The sequence below is a fragment of the Crocodylus porosus genome, unplaced genomic scaffold (assembly GCF_001723895.1).
Source record: "Crocodylus porosus isolate Cpor-Errol unplaced genomic scaffold, CroPor_comp1, whole genome shotgun sequence".
Lineage (NCBI taxonomy): Eukaryota > Metazoa > Chordata > Crocodylia > Crocodylidae > Crocodylus > Crocodylus porosus.
This window is the reverse complement of record NW_017728928.1, coordinates 5744266-5762177: the sequence shown is the minus strand read 5'-3', so window position 1 is coordinate 5762177 and position 17912 is coordinate 5744266. Positions and strand designations below refer to the sequence as shown.

Genomic DNA, 17912 nt, shown 5'->3' with positions numbered 1-17912 from the left:
GCTCTTTCCTGCCATGGCAGGGGGTCGGACTAGATGATCTACCTAGGTCCCTTCCGACTCTAGCTACTATGAAACTATCTTTTGCTTAGCTTGATATTTCTACAAGATTTCAATTGAATGTTACCAGTGAGATGCAAATGAGCATCTCTAAAAAAGGAAGCCCACAATTGGTAGCCCTAGGTCCTGTCAAGTAGTTCTAGACTTTGAGGATGAACAGTTGAAGCTAACCAGAATATCTAATGAACAGATGTTAAAGAGAGCTTTGGGTGAGCGCAGTAGGGAGGAAGAGCTGACAGATGAAGACAGATTGTCTCAGCACAGTGACAGCGTCATGGATTACCAGAGGAGGATACTTCACCCAGGTAAAAATCCCAAGCATACTATTCAATGAGCGCTATTTTTCCCCTCTATATTTAAGTTCATAACAAACCAACTCTATAAATAATTTACTATGGAGGTTATGTATTTGAGGTTACATTTAAAAAAAAATGTAGGTGGGCAGTAGGCATAAGGAGATAAAATCCTAATAACTGGAGTAGTATTAAGATTTAGCTATTTAAGTATTTTACCTCCTATGGCGAAGCTTTGCTAGTTAGAAAGACAGCACAAAATGAGTTCAGAAAGTTCTTAATGCACTGAGCACGGTGATGGAAGCATTAGGCACGGAAACATGGGCCTATTGACTGAATAAATATGGCCATGTTTGTTCATTTCTTATAAATAGTATGTGTATTGAGCTATATAATAAGCATAGCTCAGTCTTGTCAGGTGAGTGCTACTGATGATAATATTGTCATCATAGCATATGTAGATGACTGCCTTAACGTTGGCATGTGTTAGTCCAGTCCACGAATACGAGATCAAACTGTTGCATAATGCTGTATTTTTACATTGCAAACTTGTCTAAGTACACCATAATTTTGAAAAATGTTTTCACTGCCTCTTCCTTCTGTCATGTAGTATTTTCTGGCACTCTTGGCTTGACACACAGCTGTCATGTCGTCCAGGAAGAACCAACAGTTTGGGGCAGAGAACTTGAAAAATTAAGTGTCTTTTTGGGTTTTTTTAATTTAAATTGTTTTCTGTCCTAAATGTTACTCCTGTTTGTTTGTTGAGAGCATATGATGCATTTTCTGGATTTTATTTTGGTTTTGGCTTTACTATTTTTGGTACTTGCGATCACAGCAGTTGTTTGTTTTTACAGGCACCCCATGTCCAAAAAAAAATACCAGGCCAAGGTCCCTTTCTCCATCCCCACCTCCATCCAGGTATCTACATCCCTCAGCATTTGAAGATGTACTTCAGAGAGATGCAAGAGGCCAGATGGGGCAGATGCGCAGGCAATTGCAAAAGGAACAGGATTACAGGAGAATGAAAGCAAAGGTAACTGTTCCTGTGTCACAGTTACTTGGCTGTGAGCCCTGAGAAACACTCCATGCATCCTCAGTACTGCACTGCTCTATTCTGTTAAACAGCAACAGCTTTTTGAACCATGCGCAGAACAGGAAAAACTGGGAACTGAAGGACTCTTGCTGGTCCGTTCACTGTTGATCAGGAATATAAAACCTGCAGGGCATCTTGTGTCAAGCACTCTCCTCTGCTATTACAGAGAGAGTCATATAATCCTATGATACGCTGAACAAGTTCCATTCTTCATTCATAAGGATACTAAACAAGCCCAGACCCAAGGCTGAACCTTGATGAATTCTACAAGTTGCTTCCTTTTAGCTCAGTGGTTCCCCTTTCAGTATTACCCATTGTTTCCCCTTTCAGTAGTTCCTTTATACACCTCAGTTCTTCTGCTAAGACACACTTTTCCCATTTTCACTTATTTCCCATTTGGTACCATGTCAAATGCTTTATTAAAGTCAAATGGATGTTATCTATTGCATTTTATTTTATTTAGATCAGTAATATTATTAAAAACGAGGCCAGATTCAACTGGCACGCTCTCTACCTGTGGAAAACCCATAACGTGCTTAACTCATGGACACTGGTTATTTTTCCTTGAAAATTGTGCTAAAGCCTTGGATACTATTGCGGACAGACTGGATCATTTCTCCCCCTTCTTAAATAGTGTGCCACACTTGCACTTATCCAATCCTACAGAACCACGAGAGATGCCATAGGCTTACCAGAAATGTTTGCTGTCAGACCTGCAACTTCAACATCCAGTTCATACAGAGTTCTGGGATTATCCTGCCCCACCTTCCCCAGCTGCATTACATCAAGACCTTTGAGCTTTGCTTTCACCTCAACTGTAACTTCCATTTTCACATCCTCATTGTACATTTGCCATATATTCAATAACATTTCTTATTTTTCCTAAGTTTTCAATAAAGATAATTGCTATTTAGCCCATACCTAAATTATCCTTAATCTCTACCTCTGTTCTTTTCTTCTTCTCTCCTCATGGCTGAATACTCTTACTGCTTTTAATATCCTTTGCAGGGACCAACTCATGTTGACTCCTGGCAGTTTTATTTCATCCCTACGCTTTTTGATTTCCAAGATGTAGCTTTCTTTGCTGAATAATCATTTTTATTTCCATTCCTTATTTCTGATGTGGCTATTCATCTGGAGGCCTTCCCTGTTATTTTTTTCCCCTTTCTCGGGATACAAATTCCAGATTGGTTTTGTACCTTTTGACTTGAAAGAAATTCCAGACTTTGCCTGCATTTGTGTCCCTGAGCTACCTCGTACCGTTGATTTTACTAACTGGTTTCCTTAGTTCATCAAAACTTCCCCTCAGCTATAAGCCTGTTTTTGCTGCTCTTCCTTCCCAGTAATTTAGATCAAATAAAGTTAGCGATTGCTTGATGCAAAAGTTACTTTTTCCTTGATCCAGCTCTTCTGTGGTGGGATTCTTTCTTACCAAAGAAAAGGCTTGAAGCATATCGCCTCTCATTGGCTTACTAAGTGTCAGGTAAAGAAGTCTACTGTATCCAGGAATAGCTATGTCCTGCTGTTAGCTCCTGTTCTGCAGTCGGAAGACTTATTCTCTCAGGAAAGAATTTTTTAAGGTGATAGCTTTTATTGTACCAGCTATGTAGTTGGGTAAAGCTAGACAAACTCCTAGGAGACTATTCTTGGTAGTTCACTTAACATGGCCACAGATAGTGTTGGCAATCATTAAATTGTGTAGACGGCTATTGATTTCCCTATTAGAGCTAACACTACACTGATTTAAGAGTTGGTTTGGGCTTACTAAAACAATAGGGCACAGTTGTTCACAGTTCATTACTTTATTTAGAGGTGTGTTCAGCCTGTAAAGTTGTTTGCACCTCATCAAGGCTTGTTAGTTTGTTATTCAGAGCCCTGGCAGATACAATGAGCTAATCAAGCACTTACACCCCCACCCCCAGTCCATGATCTACGTGCAGCTGGAAAAAAGAAAAGCAAGCTCCCAGGCTTAGAGAAAAACAGTGTGTGTTGGGCAGTTTCCCAACTGAAAACCAAGCTGGTAATAAATATGCAGCTTGGACCATAATTCTTTAAGAACATCAGAAGTTTCTTGGCTACATTGAAATCTAACCCTGACTTCCACAGTGGATCGTCTAAAACCTGCTCCGAAGAAGTTTTGTCCTAAACAGTCTTATCTCTACTATCTTTTTAAATTAGTTTCACGTCGTTAACATACAGTCTGTCTTCAGCTTTCCTGAACAGCACAGATCCTTAACTACCTGTGTGGCAGGTATTGAAGCATGGTATTCCTAGAATAAACAGGTTTCACATTCTACAGTAGGAGTCAGTCCTCCCTTTTGTTGCCTACATTCCTCCTTTAACTACATAAAACACTTCAGTTGCCTCTTATTGACCCTTAGCTGGATTAGGCCAAAGCATTTTCACCACCTGACTTTCTCCCTGCTGTTCATCCCTCTGTCCAGTAGTGTTCCCTCCATTTGTTACATTATCTATATTTACATAACTCTGTTCTTTCTGTATAAATAGGTTGGTATGAACTGTGTGAACTAGAGTTTAACTGGCTCAAGTGTTCAGATGTGACCAGACCTTTGCTGTTAGCAGAGAACCATGCAGGGAAGTCAGAAAAGATGCATTCACTTTCGCCATCAATTTACTAGTTTCTGTGATGAGTTTGCTTAGTGTCTTTTCCTATAATATTTTTTGGCTGTTTAGAAGAGAGAGAAAGTATCTCTTACCTTCATCAGTCCTGACTGGTGCTCGAGTTTCCCCTCTTGATTGAGTGAATGATTAAATGTTCCAGCTGAAACGGAACACCTTTTAGGGGGTAAAACAAATCAGCCAGAAAGCAGAAAACTTCTTCTATGTTGTCCAGTCCTCAGCATCTTTTCTCAGAAATTCACCTTTCATGCAGGGCTCATTCTTCCCCAGCATTCTTCCAAGGCTTCCTTTGCAGGCTTATTCCTTGACATCTCTCCCTTTAGTTAGGATCAGTACTCACCTTATTATAACCCCTTTCTTAGCAGAGAGACTCTTAACAAACCCTGCCAACTCCCTGACCATCCTCAAAGAGAGGAAAACAGCTTATACCCAGCATGCTTGGGCCACAAGCCCCAGAAATCCTCTTGTTTGGCAAAGGCTGTGTGGTATATAAGGGATCAGAAATTTTAAGGGCCCAAGCTCACCCTGTGACAGCCACTACAGCTTAAGAGTTCTCCTTCTTAAGAAGGAAGACCTCAAACTGTAGTCTTTCCAAATGGACTGATATCCTCAAGATGAGCCTGGCTTATAAACGTATAGATGGCAAAGAGCTCAGTCCTTTCTTGCTTTGTATGCAATGCAAAAATAGTTTATTTGACATTTTGTTCTGAGGATATCTTTTTCATGAGTTGGTGAATGTGAAAATTTGCATCTGTTGCACGTTTTGTATTTAGCAGGTCTTGTCTATATTGCTGGGATCACAGCACTTGAACGCTTTGCATGCAGAATGAAGATACACCATAACTGCTCCTAGACTATTTCTTGAGGTTCCTAAATTGGATTACCTTCTTGCAGTAAAGTCCCTGCTTGTGGGTATGGACGGTCCATCAGGTGATGGTTCCGTTTTTTTAGGCCAACTTGTGTAAACCAGTGCCCATGTTGTGAGAGTCATTCCTCTTAAGGGGGAAAGGTTTGAAAAGCAGAGTTTTTTGCAGCACTTCTTGAAGAAGGTATGATTCTAAATTCATTTAACTGCCTCTGGAATTTGGTTCATAGCCATATCATTTGACTGAGTGACCTACAGCTGTCATGTGCTTAATCCTTGACTTCGTCCTATGCACTGTCCTGGAGGAGTGCAGCTGTCTTGAGCTTGGATTTAAAAATCATTACTTTTGATATAGCTGGGCTTTATTCCACTTGTTATTTAAGATCAGGAGCTAGTGTCTTCTGCTGCCTTCTCACATGCCCAGAAGCCAGCAAAGGAGCTCTCGCTGAGCAGAGGCAGCAACAAATACATCCATCAGGGCCAGAGCAATCCCAGTGGCCTATTGCAAATAGGCCTTTCAAATCCTTTCCCATTTGATACAGCAGAAGAGCAAGTCCTATGTCTTGCTGCTCAGTGACTTGTTAACTTGCACATGTATGTGCACCATCCGGTTTTCCCACTCACAAATGTGCAGAGGCTTTGCATCCAGTCAGAACAGGTCTCAGCTGTGGTGCAACAGCCCTCAGCTGTGAAATGCACCTTGTCAGAGCCCCACAGGCTGTTAATTGTGCACCTCTGGTTTGGACCATCAAGGACAGTTCCTTGTCTAGGAGATAAGCTTCCTAGTAAACTAGAAATGAAGGAAGCCCCTCTGACACCAGCAAGTTTTGTGTATCATCCAGCTTGTTTACAAAAATATGCATGTGTGTGTCAAATCCTCATCTTGATTTTTTTTTTTCCCTAGCTGATGGCTAAAGCATATGAAGATGAGTTAAGAATTTATGAAGCTAGAGAGAGACTCGAATTTTCCAAGCTAAGAGCAAAAGCTAAGGAAAAGGTAAGTGAAGCATTAAGAAAAAGACTAGATGGCATATTAAAGTATCTAAAGGTTACTGTCCATACCTACTATCCCAGCTATGTGGACAAGACTTTTCAGCCTTATTCTAGGAAAATGACACTCCTCATTTCAGACAGTGCTTTACCTCTCAGCAGAACTGATGCACTTCTGTCAGCTTACACTGCGTAGGGGTCACTGGTCAGTAGCATTTTTCAGGGTGGGTTGAATTGGGAGGGGGAAGAAAGAAGGAAATGTAAAGGCTCAGCTTTCCTCCAAGAAAGATGCCTTAGGGATGGCTCGAAACAGCAAGCGGGATTCTGGCATTGTTTCTTCTGGTAAGATACTTGGCAAAGTCAGTCTGGTAGGTAGCTAGCTCTGCTGTGGTGCTGGGCATTAGAGGAACAGCACTAGCACCATGCATTGCTTAAGTGACCTCTCCAAGAGCTCTGGGTAGCAATGGACATGCAAAGATCTGGGGAGAAAACTCATAGCAAGAAAATAGGTTTCTCAGCAACTGACAGATTGGCACGTACCCCAAGTTACTTGAACAGCTCAGATCCTCCAACGCAGTACACAGTTTGTACTGTGCTGTCACTGCAACGCGGGGGTAAAGCTGCATAAACAAGTTCAGATTGGTGCGGGGTGGTTCCCTAGTGCTGTAAGTCTGGCAGCAGCTCTCTTGGCAGTTGCAGCTTGCGTGGCAAGAAGGAGCATGGCTGGAATGCCTGCGTGCTTTGCCAATAGGGGCTGTGTTTTCAGCCCTTTTGGCCATTGCAGGTGCAGATTATAGCAGTTCATAAGCTGTTGCGGAGGGCACAGGACAAACGGGCATGGAGCAGTGCAGCGATTAGGGCTGTGCAAGCAAAAGCTTATACATCGTGTCTGTTCTGCCTTTAGTGGATTTTACCCAGCTGGAGGGTCCAGCCCACTACATTTGCCTAAAGACAAACTGGTGTTAAATTCTGCTCTCCAAACAATGTGAGCTAGCACTCCTCCCCCTCTCATACCTGTTCTCCATCTGTTTTACATCTGCTCCTAAGGAACGAGAATACAAAGAAAACATATTTAAAGAACCTCCAAAAATGCCTCGGCCAGTGAAAGTTTATTCTAGAAAACCCACACCTCGGAATCCCAAACACAGCCAGTGGATTCCAAGAGGAGGCTACGCGAAGCCAAAGAAAGCAGCTCCAAGTAAGAACCACAAAACTGTACTTGGTGGAAAACTGGCATCCTTTGAAAGCATGTGCTGAGCTTCAAGAATAAAGGCATCAGGCCAATGTATACCTGTCAGCTGTAGCGTTTTTCCCTCTTATGACCTCCGTATGTCTGGATTTTTGTAAGGGAAGATACTTTCAAGTTGACGTAAACTGCTGATGCAAAAGTCAAACTGTGACCCATCTGTTACCTTCTTAAAATCCCCTGAAGTTGTTCCCATTACTGCTGTTCCCTGACTTGCTCCTCTAAGTTTCAGCCTCAGCCTTTTCTTGCATTTAAGGGTTTCTCAGGCTTCTAAATTGGAGCTCAGAGCAGAGCCGGGTAGCAAGGCACCTGCAGCTGTGCTTGCCCAGGTAACACTGGGATCTGCATCATGTCAGCGTCTTACCTGGTATGCAGTTGGTATGCAAAGTGACTGGTGTCACGGCTCTAATGCTGCCACCAGTCCCAAGCCAAGAACAGTCAGCGCTCAGACTACAGGCCAGGTTCTAGCTTGTGCATTCATGGTCCTGGAGGGAATCACTGGCCTGAATGGCACCCAGCCTCTCCTTGTTTTCACTGTGTTGGAGGGGTACTTATGCTAATGGTATGAGTAGTGAATGTGCACTTCGTACAGCCTCTGCATAGATCTCATCATGAAGAGTCAAGCTCATTCACATGCACACTTCAAAGCCATGGGAACTCCAGGGGTAGTCAGTCTTCGACCTACCACCCTGTTGACTTCCTAGTGAAGCTGAGGATCAAAAATAACTTGCTTGACGTGGAATTCAGCTGTGGCACTTTGCCCCAGCATAGCTGCACTGGCATAATTTTAAACTGCTTGTGGACAATGAGGCGCAGTAATAGGGAAGTCACTAGAATGCTGAACCATTTAAAAAAAGGAAGGGGGTGGCTGATTAATTTGAAAACAAGAATCTATACTATAAAGGGCATCTCCAAGCAGAAGGCGGCCAAAGAGAATCGCGTAAGGCCAATTCCTTGGGTGTTGTGAAAACACACCATTTATGTCTTAAACCAGGGGTGGGCAAAATACGGCCCGTGGGCTGGATGCGGCCTGCCAGGCCTTTCTATGCAGCCTGTGGCACCCCTAAAAAAATTAGAAAATTAATATTTATCTGCCACTGGCTGCCTGTCATGTGGCCCTCAATGGTTTGCCAAAACTCAGTAAGCGGCCCTCCCCCTGAAATAATTGCCTGCCCTGTCTTAAATGGATAGAGCGCTGCCATCATAGTAACATGGCACATGAGCTCACTGCCTACATCTCTCACTTTTTCCCTTGCAGTGAAAGTAAAGGATGATGATCTCTTGCCTCTGCTATTAGAGGAGTTTCCCCACCTGCATATTTCCCACCACTCCCTGAACAAAATGTGGCAGCAACAGCTTGCACAGATTGAACGATTTAAGTCATCTTCTGGCACAGAGAGATCAAGATTGAAACTCCAGAATGAAGTGAGTACCTGCCCTGCTCTCCCTGCAGTCACCTGACTGTCAGCATAGACAGTGCTTATACACAAGGTAACACTGGTCTCAGGATGACTTCATTATGCAGTCACACCCAGCCACTTCCCTGGATGCTGTATAAGGTATTGGGAGACCTGGAGAAGGTGTGAAGCAGCATCATCCTAGTATTACCTTAGTATCCATTTGGACGTTCAAGTTAAATCTCCCATTTCAAAGATGGCCTGACTGCATCTCCTGAAGGCACCAGAGTTGTTCGTATCTCACTGTCCCTCCCTGGATAGGCAGATGGTCTCATTCCAGGGCTTAGAAGCTGCACAGGCTCACTTTAAGTGTTACAATAAATTGCAGGGAAACTCTTTGTTTATAATGTTGCGGTTTCAGACTAGAATAGGGGTGGGCAATTACTTGGGTGGGAGGGTCACTTAACTCGTTTTGGTGACCTGTTAAGGGCTGGGCGTGGGGGAGGTTGGGGGCATGTACTTGCCTCCTAGTAGCACCATAGCAGCTCATCGCAGTGGGCAGGACAGCTACTCAGTATGCTGCATCATGCTCTGTGGGGGCCTGGCTGCCAGCAGCTGTGGTGTCCGGACGGCACAATGGCAGTACCAACAGGAAGCCGGGCAAGAGGGCAGAGGTGTCTCCTTGCTGTCCAGCCAGGCCCCAACTGCAGCAGAGTGGAGTGGCACAGGGTGCAGCCCTCTCCCTCGGGCTCTCAGCGGACTGGATGGGATTAGTTGGCAGACTGGGTTGTTTTTTTTCCAGCTCTGCTGTAGAATCTCTCCAGCAGCTCTGCCTTGTAGTACTTGGACACATTTTCCCATAACCGTAACTGTACTAGCGCCTGGAGTATATGAGTCAACACTCTGTCCCTCTCCGGGAAGGAGAGGGTGCATTATAAAAGAAGGCAGGACTTTGTAGAAAACATAGGTGTGTGACCATCATAACACATGGGTGCAGTTCCTGGCTGTAATAATGACCTTGTTTGCTGGTTTCTCCACTTGCAACATGGGACTGATACATGCGCACCTCTGTAAAGCTTCTCTAAATGAAGACAGAGTGACTAGTTTAAAAGATCTTCCTGACATTGAAGCTGGCTAACTCCTTGGTCAGGGAGTTGCACAGTGCTAAAGAACTTTATAGACCTTGGACAGAGACCACTAGTGTGGCTGTATTAGAAATTTTCCCTCTGTCCTAAAAAGCCTTTTCTTTTACTCTCAGGTAGAGGAAGCTTTGAAGAAGCGTGACCTCCTTGCTGAAATTATTAAGAAGGATCAAGATCACAACAAGAGACTGGTATGTTGTCACACATCACATTTTGCCTGGCAGCTTAGCCAAAAGGACGGTCACTGTTGGCCCACAGGGAGGGAGAGCTGTCCCTGGAGCAGCTATCAAAGCAAAGGCTCCACCTCTACCTGTTTGGTCTGTGGCCATGGAGGCAGTGGGTAATGACGGGAGTCTGAGCTTGCTTTTTACATGTCACTGCTTAACATGAAGCAACAAACAGTAAACAAAGTCCCAAGGACATATGGGAGGGACAGAACTCTCTCCATAAGAGTCAGTCTAGTTATAAACTCTTGAAATGCTAGATAATGCATGGAAATGTTACATCCTTAATTATATAGCATTGACTGGTACAGTGGTAATTTCAGTACCTAGCCATGAATGCAGTGTAGGTTTGGAAGACAGAGTAGTTCCTCAACATTGATTTATTTAGAAACACTCTATACAAAACCCTACTTGAATCCTCACTGTTGAGGAAATCACAGTGCTCTTTTGCCTATCACTCTCTCTGCTTAGCAAGAGTTTAAACAGCGCATCCATCGACAGAAGTGGATGCAGAACAAAACGAGAGAGAAACGTCAGCAAATTGCTCGAGCCAAGAAGTACTATGAAGACTACCGTGTCCAGCTGCGTGCCAGAATGATGCGGGCAAGGACGCGGGAAGAAAAGGTACGTAAAAGGTGCTTGTTCTGGAGGAGAAGAATTCATGTGTTGACAAAAGAGACTGGTACTGAGTAAGCATCTTTTCCACTTGATTTTATGGTGTTAGCATCCAAAAAAATGGTACCAATTGCTAAAAGCCAAGTTAAGTAAAGGGAGCACAGTCCTGGGAGGTGAAAAATAACTCTACATATAGGCCACATCACCTCCTATAGTTGGGTCCCAGATGGTTTTGACCTCTGTGTTTGCAGTATTTATAGACCTTGGACAGATGCATGCAATAAAAATATCAAGTCAGTGCAGTTTGTTTTAGGGTTTTTTAGTGTATTTAACCCTTGGGGACCTTTCCATGGTAATCTGTGGGATTTTGTAAGGGAAAAGGGGAGACACTTCTGTAGTTATCAACTGGGAGGGGGAAGTGGGGTATTTTTTCTAAAATTGTACGTGAAAAGTGGGGTTCAGTTAATCAAATCTGCAAATCAGAACAATACAGTGTTTAAAACACCATATCCAGGCTTTTTACCAGAAAGCATCTATCAGAATACCCTCAGGCTTGTGGGCTGTACTTTAGCTACCTTCAATCTTTGGCAGATATTTAAAAACCTGTTTGAAGAAGGCTTAGAGATTCAGAAGCAAAGGCTAGAGGAGCTGAGAGCATATGCTAAAGAGAAGCGTGCTGAGCAAAAAAGAGTACAGCAGAATGAACTGGAGTCCATGGAGAACTACTACAAAGATCAGGTAGGCTTCATTTGCATCTCGTACGACCTGCACATTTATCCATTTTTCTGAATTTGTTCTGACCCCAATGCTGTTTCTTAGTTTTCAATGCTAGCGGAAGCTGTCTCTCAGGAACATCAAGAAATCAAAACCAGAGAGAGAACTCAAGCAAAAGTAAGTGTTTTCAGTTCTTCTTGCAAATGGTTTCTTGTTTTGAGCTTGAGCTAATCACAATATTCTTTTCAGATGCTACAGAAAACAAAGAGGGAGGTGAGATCAAAGGTGGAAAAGGAAATTCAGCAGCTGCAAACTATGATCACTCAAGATGATGATGATACTTTCTTTCGAGAGCTGGAAGCAGAACGACTGAAATCCAGACTTCAGATGGCTTCCTTTCAGTACAGCAAAAACCATTTCTTGTAACACTCAGGCAGTTACCTGTCAGTGCAGTTGCTTTCTGCCCATGATGCTGTTGAATTTGTTAGGGAATTGCCATAACTGGAGGATGGTGACCACTGTGCTGTAAAGCATCCTGCTTGTCTTGTTTACAGTGTTGAAGGCACAATGCCATCAATGTGTCAGTAGCTGGGACTCTTGAGCACTTTTACTGTAACACTTGAATAAAGTTTAAACTATTGCTTAACTATTTTAAATTGAGGCAATCTGTGTTGTGCTCAACTATGTAGAAGTAAATCTGGTAAAGTCAAAGTCCTTAGCTCAGGTTTTGTAGGTCTGAGCCATTTCTGTATTGTACCCAATGCTGTCAGCTTTCAGCATGATGGATATTAAAATTCTTGTAGATCAGAGCTGCATTCTTTTGCCAGAGTAAAATGTATGAGTTACAATTGACAAACTTCTCAAAAAAATTTGACTGCAAGACTTAATGTAATTACAAAAGGGGAAAGCAGTGGTTCTTTGAGATAATGCCAGTTACTTAGGTTTGCTCTAGGAGAGGAAGTTAGAAAAGGGTTTCCAGTAAATCTGATGTGTAACTCTGTTGTTTCTTGTACTGCTGAATAAGGGAGGAGCGCACTGCACTGTACACAGCATTATGACGCACGGCATGTTACAGAAAGGTGTGTTCAATAAGACTGCATTCTTGTGATACCTGTGCAGAATAGGTAACAAAGAAAGACTATACTCATTTGTGCCAAACGCTTCCTCTAAGGAGGTCTTCCTAAAGCAGTCTTGTTCACTCACGCTTCGAGCTCCAGTAGAACAATATTTACCAACGGATAAAACTGCTGGAACTTGCAGGTTTTTAATTACTTTCCAGAGGGCATATAAGTGTGCATTAAATCTCAAACTTAGTATTTCTGTATGCAGTTGCTATTGGGGCTGTAACAACTCCATTTGTATCGACCAGTTACAGTCTGCTGCCTTCCTTAGATTTTTGTGGATCTTTTCACCTCATAAAGGCTTGCATATGGTTTGTGCAGGCTTTAAACAAGGCTTTCAAACTTAACTGACTGCTGCACTGATCTGTTTGGCATGTGATAGTCTAGAACTGACTGTGAAGTAGTCAGACCTCGAACAGTGGAACTTTAAGTAATCTGCTAATTGAGAATCAGGAATGAAGCAGTAAATGTGATGTTTCAGGTCTTAAATTTAACTTGCAGTTCTGTGTTCCCCTTTCAACTGAGAATATTTCAAGTATGGAAGCTTTTAAAGTTTGCTGCCTGCAACCTACACCTCTGTTCTGTAGAGTTAGTGTTACCTCTGCTACTCAAATGCTTGGTCTGGGGGATCCACCTGCAAGTTCTAGCTGGAGCTCTGCTACACCGACCCTGTGTAATTACACAAGGTACGCGACCGGGTGCCTGAGGAGCCTAATTTGCTGAACATTGGTTTTGCCCCTGTAGCCTTCTACGGGGATGTCCTGGGCACTGCTACCTGTCAGTTAAGGAACAATTCCCACAAACACAAGTGTCCTGTCAACAGGCCAGGTGATGGAAGGCTCTTGAGCACTTGTGAGAGTACTGAGGGCAGGTGTGCCACAGCTTTGGGGAAAGAGAGCATTGCATCTAACACGTTTCCCTGACAAACTAAACCTACAGCAGTGATCTCCCTTTTGCCATAAAAGCCCAATTCACCAGAGCCATTCCAGATCATTGAGTTTAAGACAGGCCACCTCCAGACTGTGACCCGGTAAAGCTATGCTTACTGCAGCTGCATGAAGCTAAAATAGTTACTGTCTGAGTTATCTATTTCTTTCTTCATCCACAAAGAATCTGGGTCAGCTGCGCTAGATCAAGCAGCAAAGACATGTACTCACTTACCTGTGCTTTGAGGCAGTGCTGTATGCAGGGCCTGCTATAAAAAGGCCGAGATACCGGGGAGACACCAGAATAAGGCAAGTTTCCTTATTCTTTCAGCGAAGTGCGCCACAACTGAGGGCCAAGCCCATGCTGTACGTATGAACATGTAACAAATATATTCTCCTCTAAAGGAGCTGACTCACTCAAAGCCTCTTGTTATTGTAAATCAATGTCAATATTTAATTAAAAACTTCGAACATTTTTTAAACCATTGATGCTGTGACAGTGCAAACAGCATACAATTTATTGCTCAACTTCTGCATGGGTACATACATTAAGTATTTAAAAACCATTTTATACAGATGTTTTGTTAAAGCTTACGTAACAGCTGGGTGAAAATACAATGGATATCAATGCTAAAACACTTTGTAATAAATACAATGGAAATGATAAACTAAAAACTGTCAGTTTGTGGAGGGGGAGTTACAACTGAAGATAACTAATTACAGCTATAGATAAAGCTCTAAAGATGTGGTAGAGCCAAAAGCCTACGATAGAGAATGTTAAGTACAACAAAGGGCACCTGTTAACTACATGGTGCAGTTTAAAATCTGAAGCAATGGGAGCATGCTACATTAAGCTGTAGGATGATGCATACTTATGAGAAAGAAGCAAAGCTTTTACTTCCATCCATGCAGCCAGTTTAAACGCACCAGAAGTTCAATATAAGTGTAGTGTTGTGGAACAAAACTAAAGAAGGGAAACTTGTGTGCTCTGGACTTTAGTACAATGCAAACATTTGGTAAAAATAAATCAGTTTAGGGAAACTGAATCTATGTGCAAAAAAAAAAAATTAGAATACATACTGTACAAAGCACCATTACAAAACTCTTTACACCGAGAAATTAAATCCTCTGAAACGCAACTGTGTACTGTATATTTGAAATCTACAAAATAGTCACTGTTCATATTAAACATTCATCATGAAAAGCAACAGCATGAAACCATGATGTGGCATTTCTCTAAAACAACTTTATGCAACTAAAGAATGGCTAAAGTAAAAGCCCGTACAAGGGACAAGTTGAAATAAATATTCACATTACTCATGGGGTGAAAGTCCCAGGTTCAATGCAACATTAGGCTTAGCACCTGTTTGAGGGAACTGACATGATTTTTGAGCTAAACTCTGATAGGCTGGCCCTTCTGCAGAACTTCACACAGTTTCTGAGCAGGCGGGGTGCTTTATTCAAAGCTCTCAATCACTATGAAGCAAAAAGGCACTCAAAATACTTGGTATATTCATCAGCTGTCAAATATAGAGAAGTGTTATCTAGTCCTATGCATAATATTAGAAAATTTAAATTTACAATATCAGTCCCATGGGACTAGAAGGATTTTGCAACACCCCACCAAAATGCTTAACAGGAAAGCAACAGCCCTATCACTGTGCATTGGAATAACTGATGTACAATTCATTTTGTGCAAAGGGCAAGCCTATAAAATGCCCCCGGGGCATAGAAGGTGTGTGCCGTGTTTACTAGCCTGGGCAACTGGCTCGTGCAGAGAGTTTGCTATGAGGGGGTGTGCAGCTGAAGCAGCACTGGGAATTCACAGGAATAGGTACCAACAAAAGCTCCCGCAGTCCTGCAGCTCAGAAAATGTACGGGACTGCAGGGACCTAGAGTGGGGAAAGCCGTGCTTGTGTCCTGCTGCAAGAAGCACTTACCCTTGTCCAGATGGAAACCGCAGGCAGGGTCACAATACCTTTGTTAGAGGGACAAGCTGCTCTTGTTCAGAAAACTCCAACAAGCGTGCCCAGGACAGAAGCACAAGACAGTGAAGCTGTCACTTCCACTGGCCAGCAGTGTGGCCACAGCAGGACATTCCTGCTGCCCGGAGGAAGTCAGACAGTTCTGCCACACTCTGGTTTCCAGTCCATGAAATAACCAAAGGAATTCAGCTTGAGTGGCGTCTTTGGGCAGCTTTAAAGGCAGCATTACCACCGCATCTGCATGAGCCCAAGCAGAGCTTAGCAAATGAGGGAGAGGGTCTAAGACGATTTCCTCCCAAGCAGATCTTTTGGCTTCAGGTGCAGATCCCTGAGCAGCCTCATCTCTTCACCAGCCAGCTCAGGTTGGTAAGCAAGTTCAGAAGAACAGCCCCACTGGAGAAACTGAGGGAGTGAGTATGTGGAAGTGAGCTACCAAATTCTCCCCACAGCTCCACAAATGAACCGTTGCCTTTTATTCCAATTCATAGTGCCTGTTCTAACTTGCTAGGGCAGTCAGATTTGGCAGAAAAAAAATTTGTATGTTGAAAGGTTCCCAAAATATACAGCAATGGGTAAGGCCCATCAGCTAGTTCGTGGTAAAATGCAGGCTGCAAAGGAAATGGTCCTGTTTTCTTTTTTATTTTATTTCAATACTCTTCATTGTTTCTCAGCAGCAGTGTAAACACAGTGCTGATTTCAGGGTCCAGGTTTAAAGAAACAATCATAATACCGATTGAACAAAATTGAAAATCTCCTCTGCCAAGTGTCACTGTCCCCCTGCTTAGCAGGCAGAGACAGGTCAGGTACTTAGGTACCACTGCACACTTACTCAGGAGAATGCTAAAAAACCATTGTGCCGTGAGTAGCCTGACTTAGCTACACCCCATGAACAGAACGTGCTCAGCTGAACAGCTCAGAATTCCCAACCGCATTTCAAAATACAGTTCCCTCCACCGGTAGTGCATTATGTTCCCATTTGAACAGACCAACCCATGCTTTAACGCTTGCATATATATACTTTCAGCCCTAAAACCAATGACACTGTGCTTGAATGACCTCACTGTCAGAGCATATCGCACGCATGTTCAGCATTTACTATCTGAACTGGCTGCTTTTCCTTAGCTGTAATTTAAGCAAACTGATGTCACGAGAGCTAAACGAAGATGAAAAATGGTTTACCTGATAGGTCTTTAAAGACAACAAATACGCACTGCGAATTGGTTGCATGTGAACGTAAACTTTGGATGGCTGGGCAGATACGGACGATTCTGAAACATGAACCGATGAGCAGGCAGGTAGGTGGCTATCAACATCACCTCATCAGCAGCATGCTTTATGGAATTTGAAAACTGCAGCGTTTCCATTTTCAAGTGAAAGCAAACCAAAAATACTCTCAACAAGAGACTTGTTACAAAAATGCTTGTTTAAAAAAACTGAAATGACGAACTCCCTTCAAAAAAAGGGGCTACTCCACATTTAACACAATGTCCTGTACTAAATGCAGTGTCAGTCACAGAGACTAGGAAATTTGCTTAAGGAATCGGACAACTGATATAAACAGGACCCCAAACTTCAGATCTGTAATCCATGCTTGAAAAATATAAAAAGCCCCATTCGGGTAACATTTAAGTTGAACTTACAATGCAGAATATAATGTTTCACTATAAGAAACGCAGTTAACTTGTAAGTGGCTTTAATTAAAAAGATTAATGATTCTTGTAGCCAATCTTATGCAAAGTTAGAATAATCCAAAATATTTTTCTTTTAAAAAATAGCAGGTATAGGCGCTGTTCAGTATCATACTTTTAACCAGGCTGAAAGTGACTTGTACCGACTGCCAACGTGGTGTCTTGGTATCTGTGAGAATAGAAATCAGGTAGGCAAATAGAATAGGTTACCTTTTACAAAAATAGTAGTAGTCTTTAAGTGTAGAATACTGCTTAACTGTTGAAATGTAGGAAAAGTCAGCATTCTAGGTGTTCAAGGTATTAGTTTTTAATAGCAGCTGAATGGTTCTATGACAAAAGCCACAGGACCCATTTTCTTGGAAAAATAAACAAACTCCAAAACTGTCCTTTCCCTCCCAGTGTCCTAGCGTAGAAAAGGGAAAGGTTTCCTGTATTTCAAGCATTTCTTGAGGCTTGGCTGGGGGGGAGGAGGGCTTTCCGGATGACAGGAGTATAAATAGAGTCCTAGGTAAGCCTGTGATGGGTCATTCCACAGCAAACCCGCATGTTTCTTCAATGGCGGTTAGCAGCTTCTCATACAGCTTGTCGTAGCTTTCGTAGGGAGGAATGTCTATTCGATTAAAGCTGTGAACAGAAAGCAAAGCAACTTTAACTGTTTTCAGCTGCACCCAGAAATTCAAAGGTTGTGCAGGTCAGGGTTTGTCTGCACTACACCCACAAGTTTAGCTAACTCAAAAAGCTTTGGTAATACACATGCAACTTTTATGCTGTATTCCTGGCTTACGTTAGGGTGGCCAACGTTCACGAACAAAGCCAAAAGGGCAGGTGAGACAGGGCAAACAGCAATGGAAATGCACCGACCTATCCTTTATCTAAATGCTGCATTTTTCCCAGAAAATGGGATAAAATCACATGA

At 42.7% G+C, this 17912-nt stretch overlaps 2 protein-coding genes across 4 annotated transcripts in view; one reads left to right on the top strand and one right to left on the bottom strand.

Annotated features, from left to right (window-relative positions):
• The window catches only part of CEP95 (centrosomal protein 95), a 29190-nt gene extending 14800 nt beyond the window's left edge, over positions 1-14390 (top strand). For 2 of the 3 annotated variants that reach the window (XM_019542374.1, XM_019542376.1), the window contains 10 exons: positions 248-362; positions 1205-1383; positions 5853-5945; positions 6986-7136; positions 8443-8609; positions 9840-9914; positions 10419-10571; positions 11154-11300; positions 11382-11453; positions 11526-14390. In XM_019542374.1, coding sequence (XP_019397919.1) covers positions 248-362; positions 1205-1383; positions 5853-5945; positions 6986-7136; positions 8443-8609; positions 9840-9914; positions 10419-10571; positions 11154-11300; positions 11382-11453; positions 11526-11702 — 1329 coding nt within the window. In that variant the 3' untranslated portion in view covers positions 11703-14390. Of the gene's footprint in view, positions 1-247; positions 363-1204; positions 1384-5852; positions 5946-6985; positions 7137-8442; positions 8610-9839; positions 9915-10418; positions 10572-11153; positions 11301-11381; positions 11458-11525 lie in introns of all 3 variants that reach the window. The other variant, XM_019542375.1, reaches the window with a different exon arrangement.
• Positions 13818-17912, bottom strand: part of SMURF2 (SMAD specific E3 ubiquitin protein ligase 2) — a 97464-nt gene continuing 93369 nt past the window's right edge. The window contains exon 19 of the mRNA XM_019542377.1: positions 13818-17620. Within this exon, the coding sequence (XP_019397922.1) occupies positions 17521-17620 (100 nt within the window). The 3' untranslated portion in view covers positions 13818-17520. The remainder of the gene's footprint in view (positions 17621-17912) is intronic.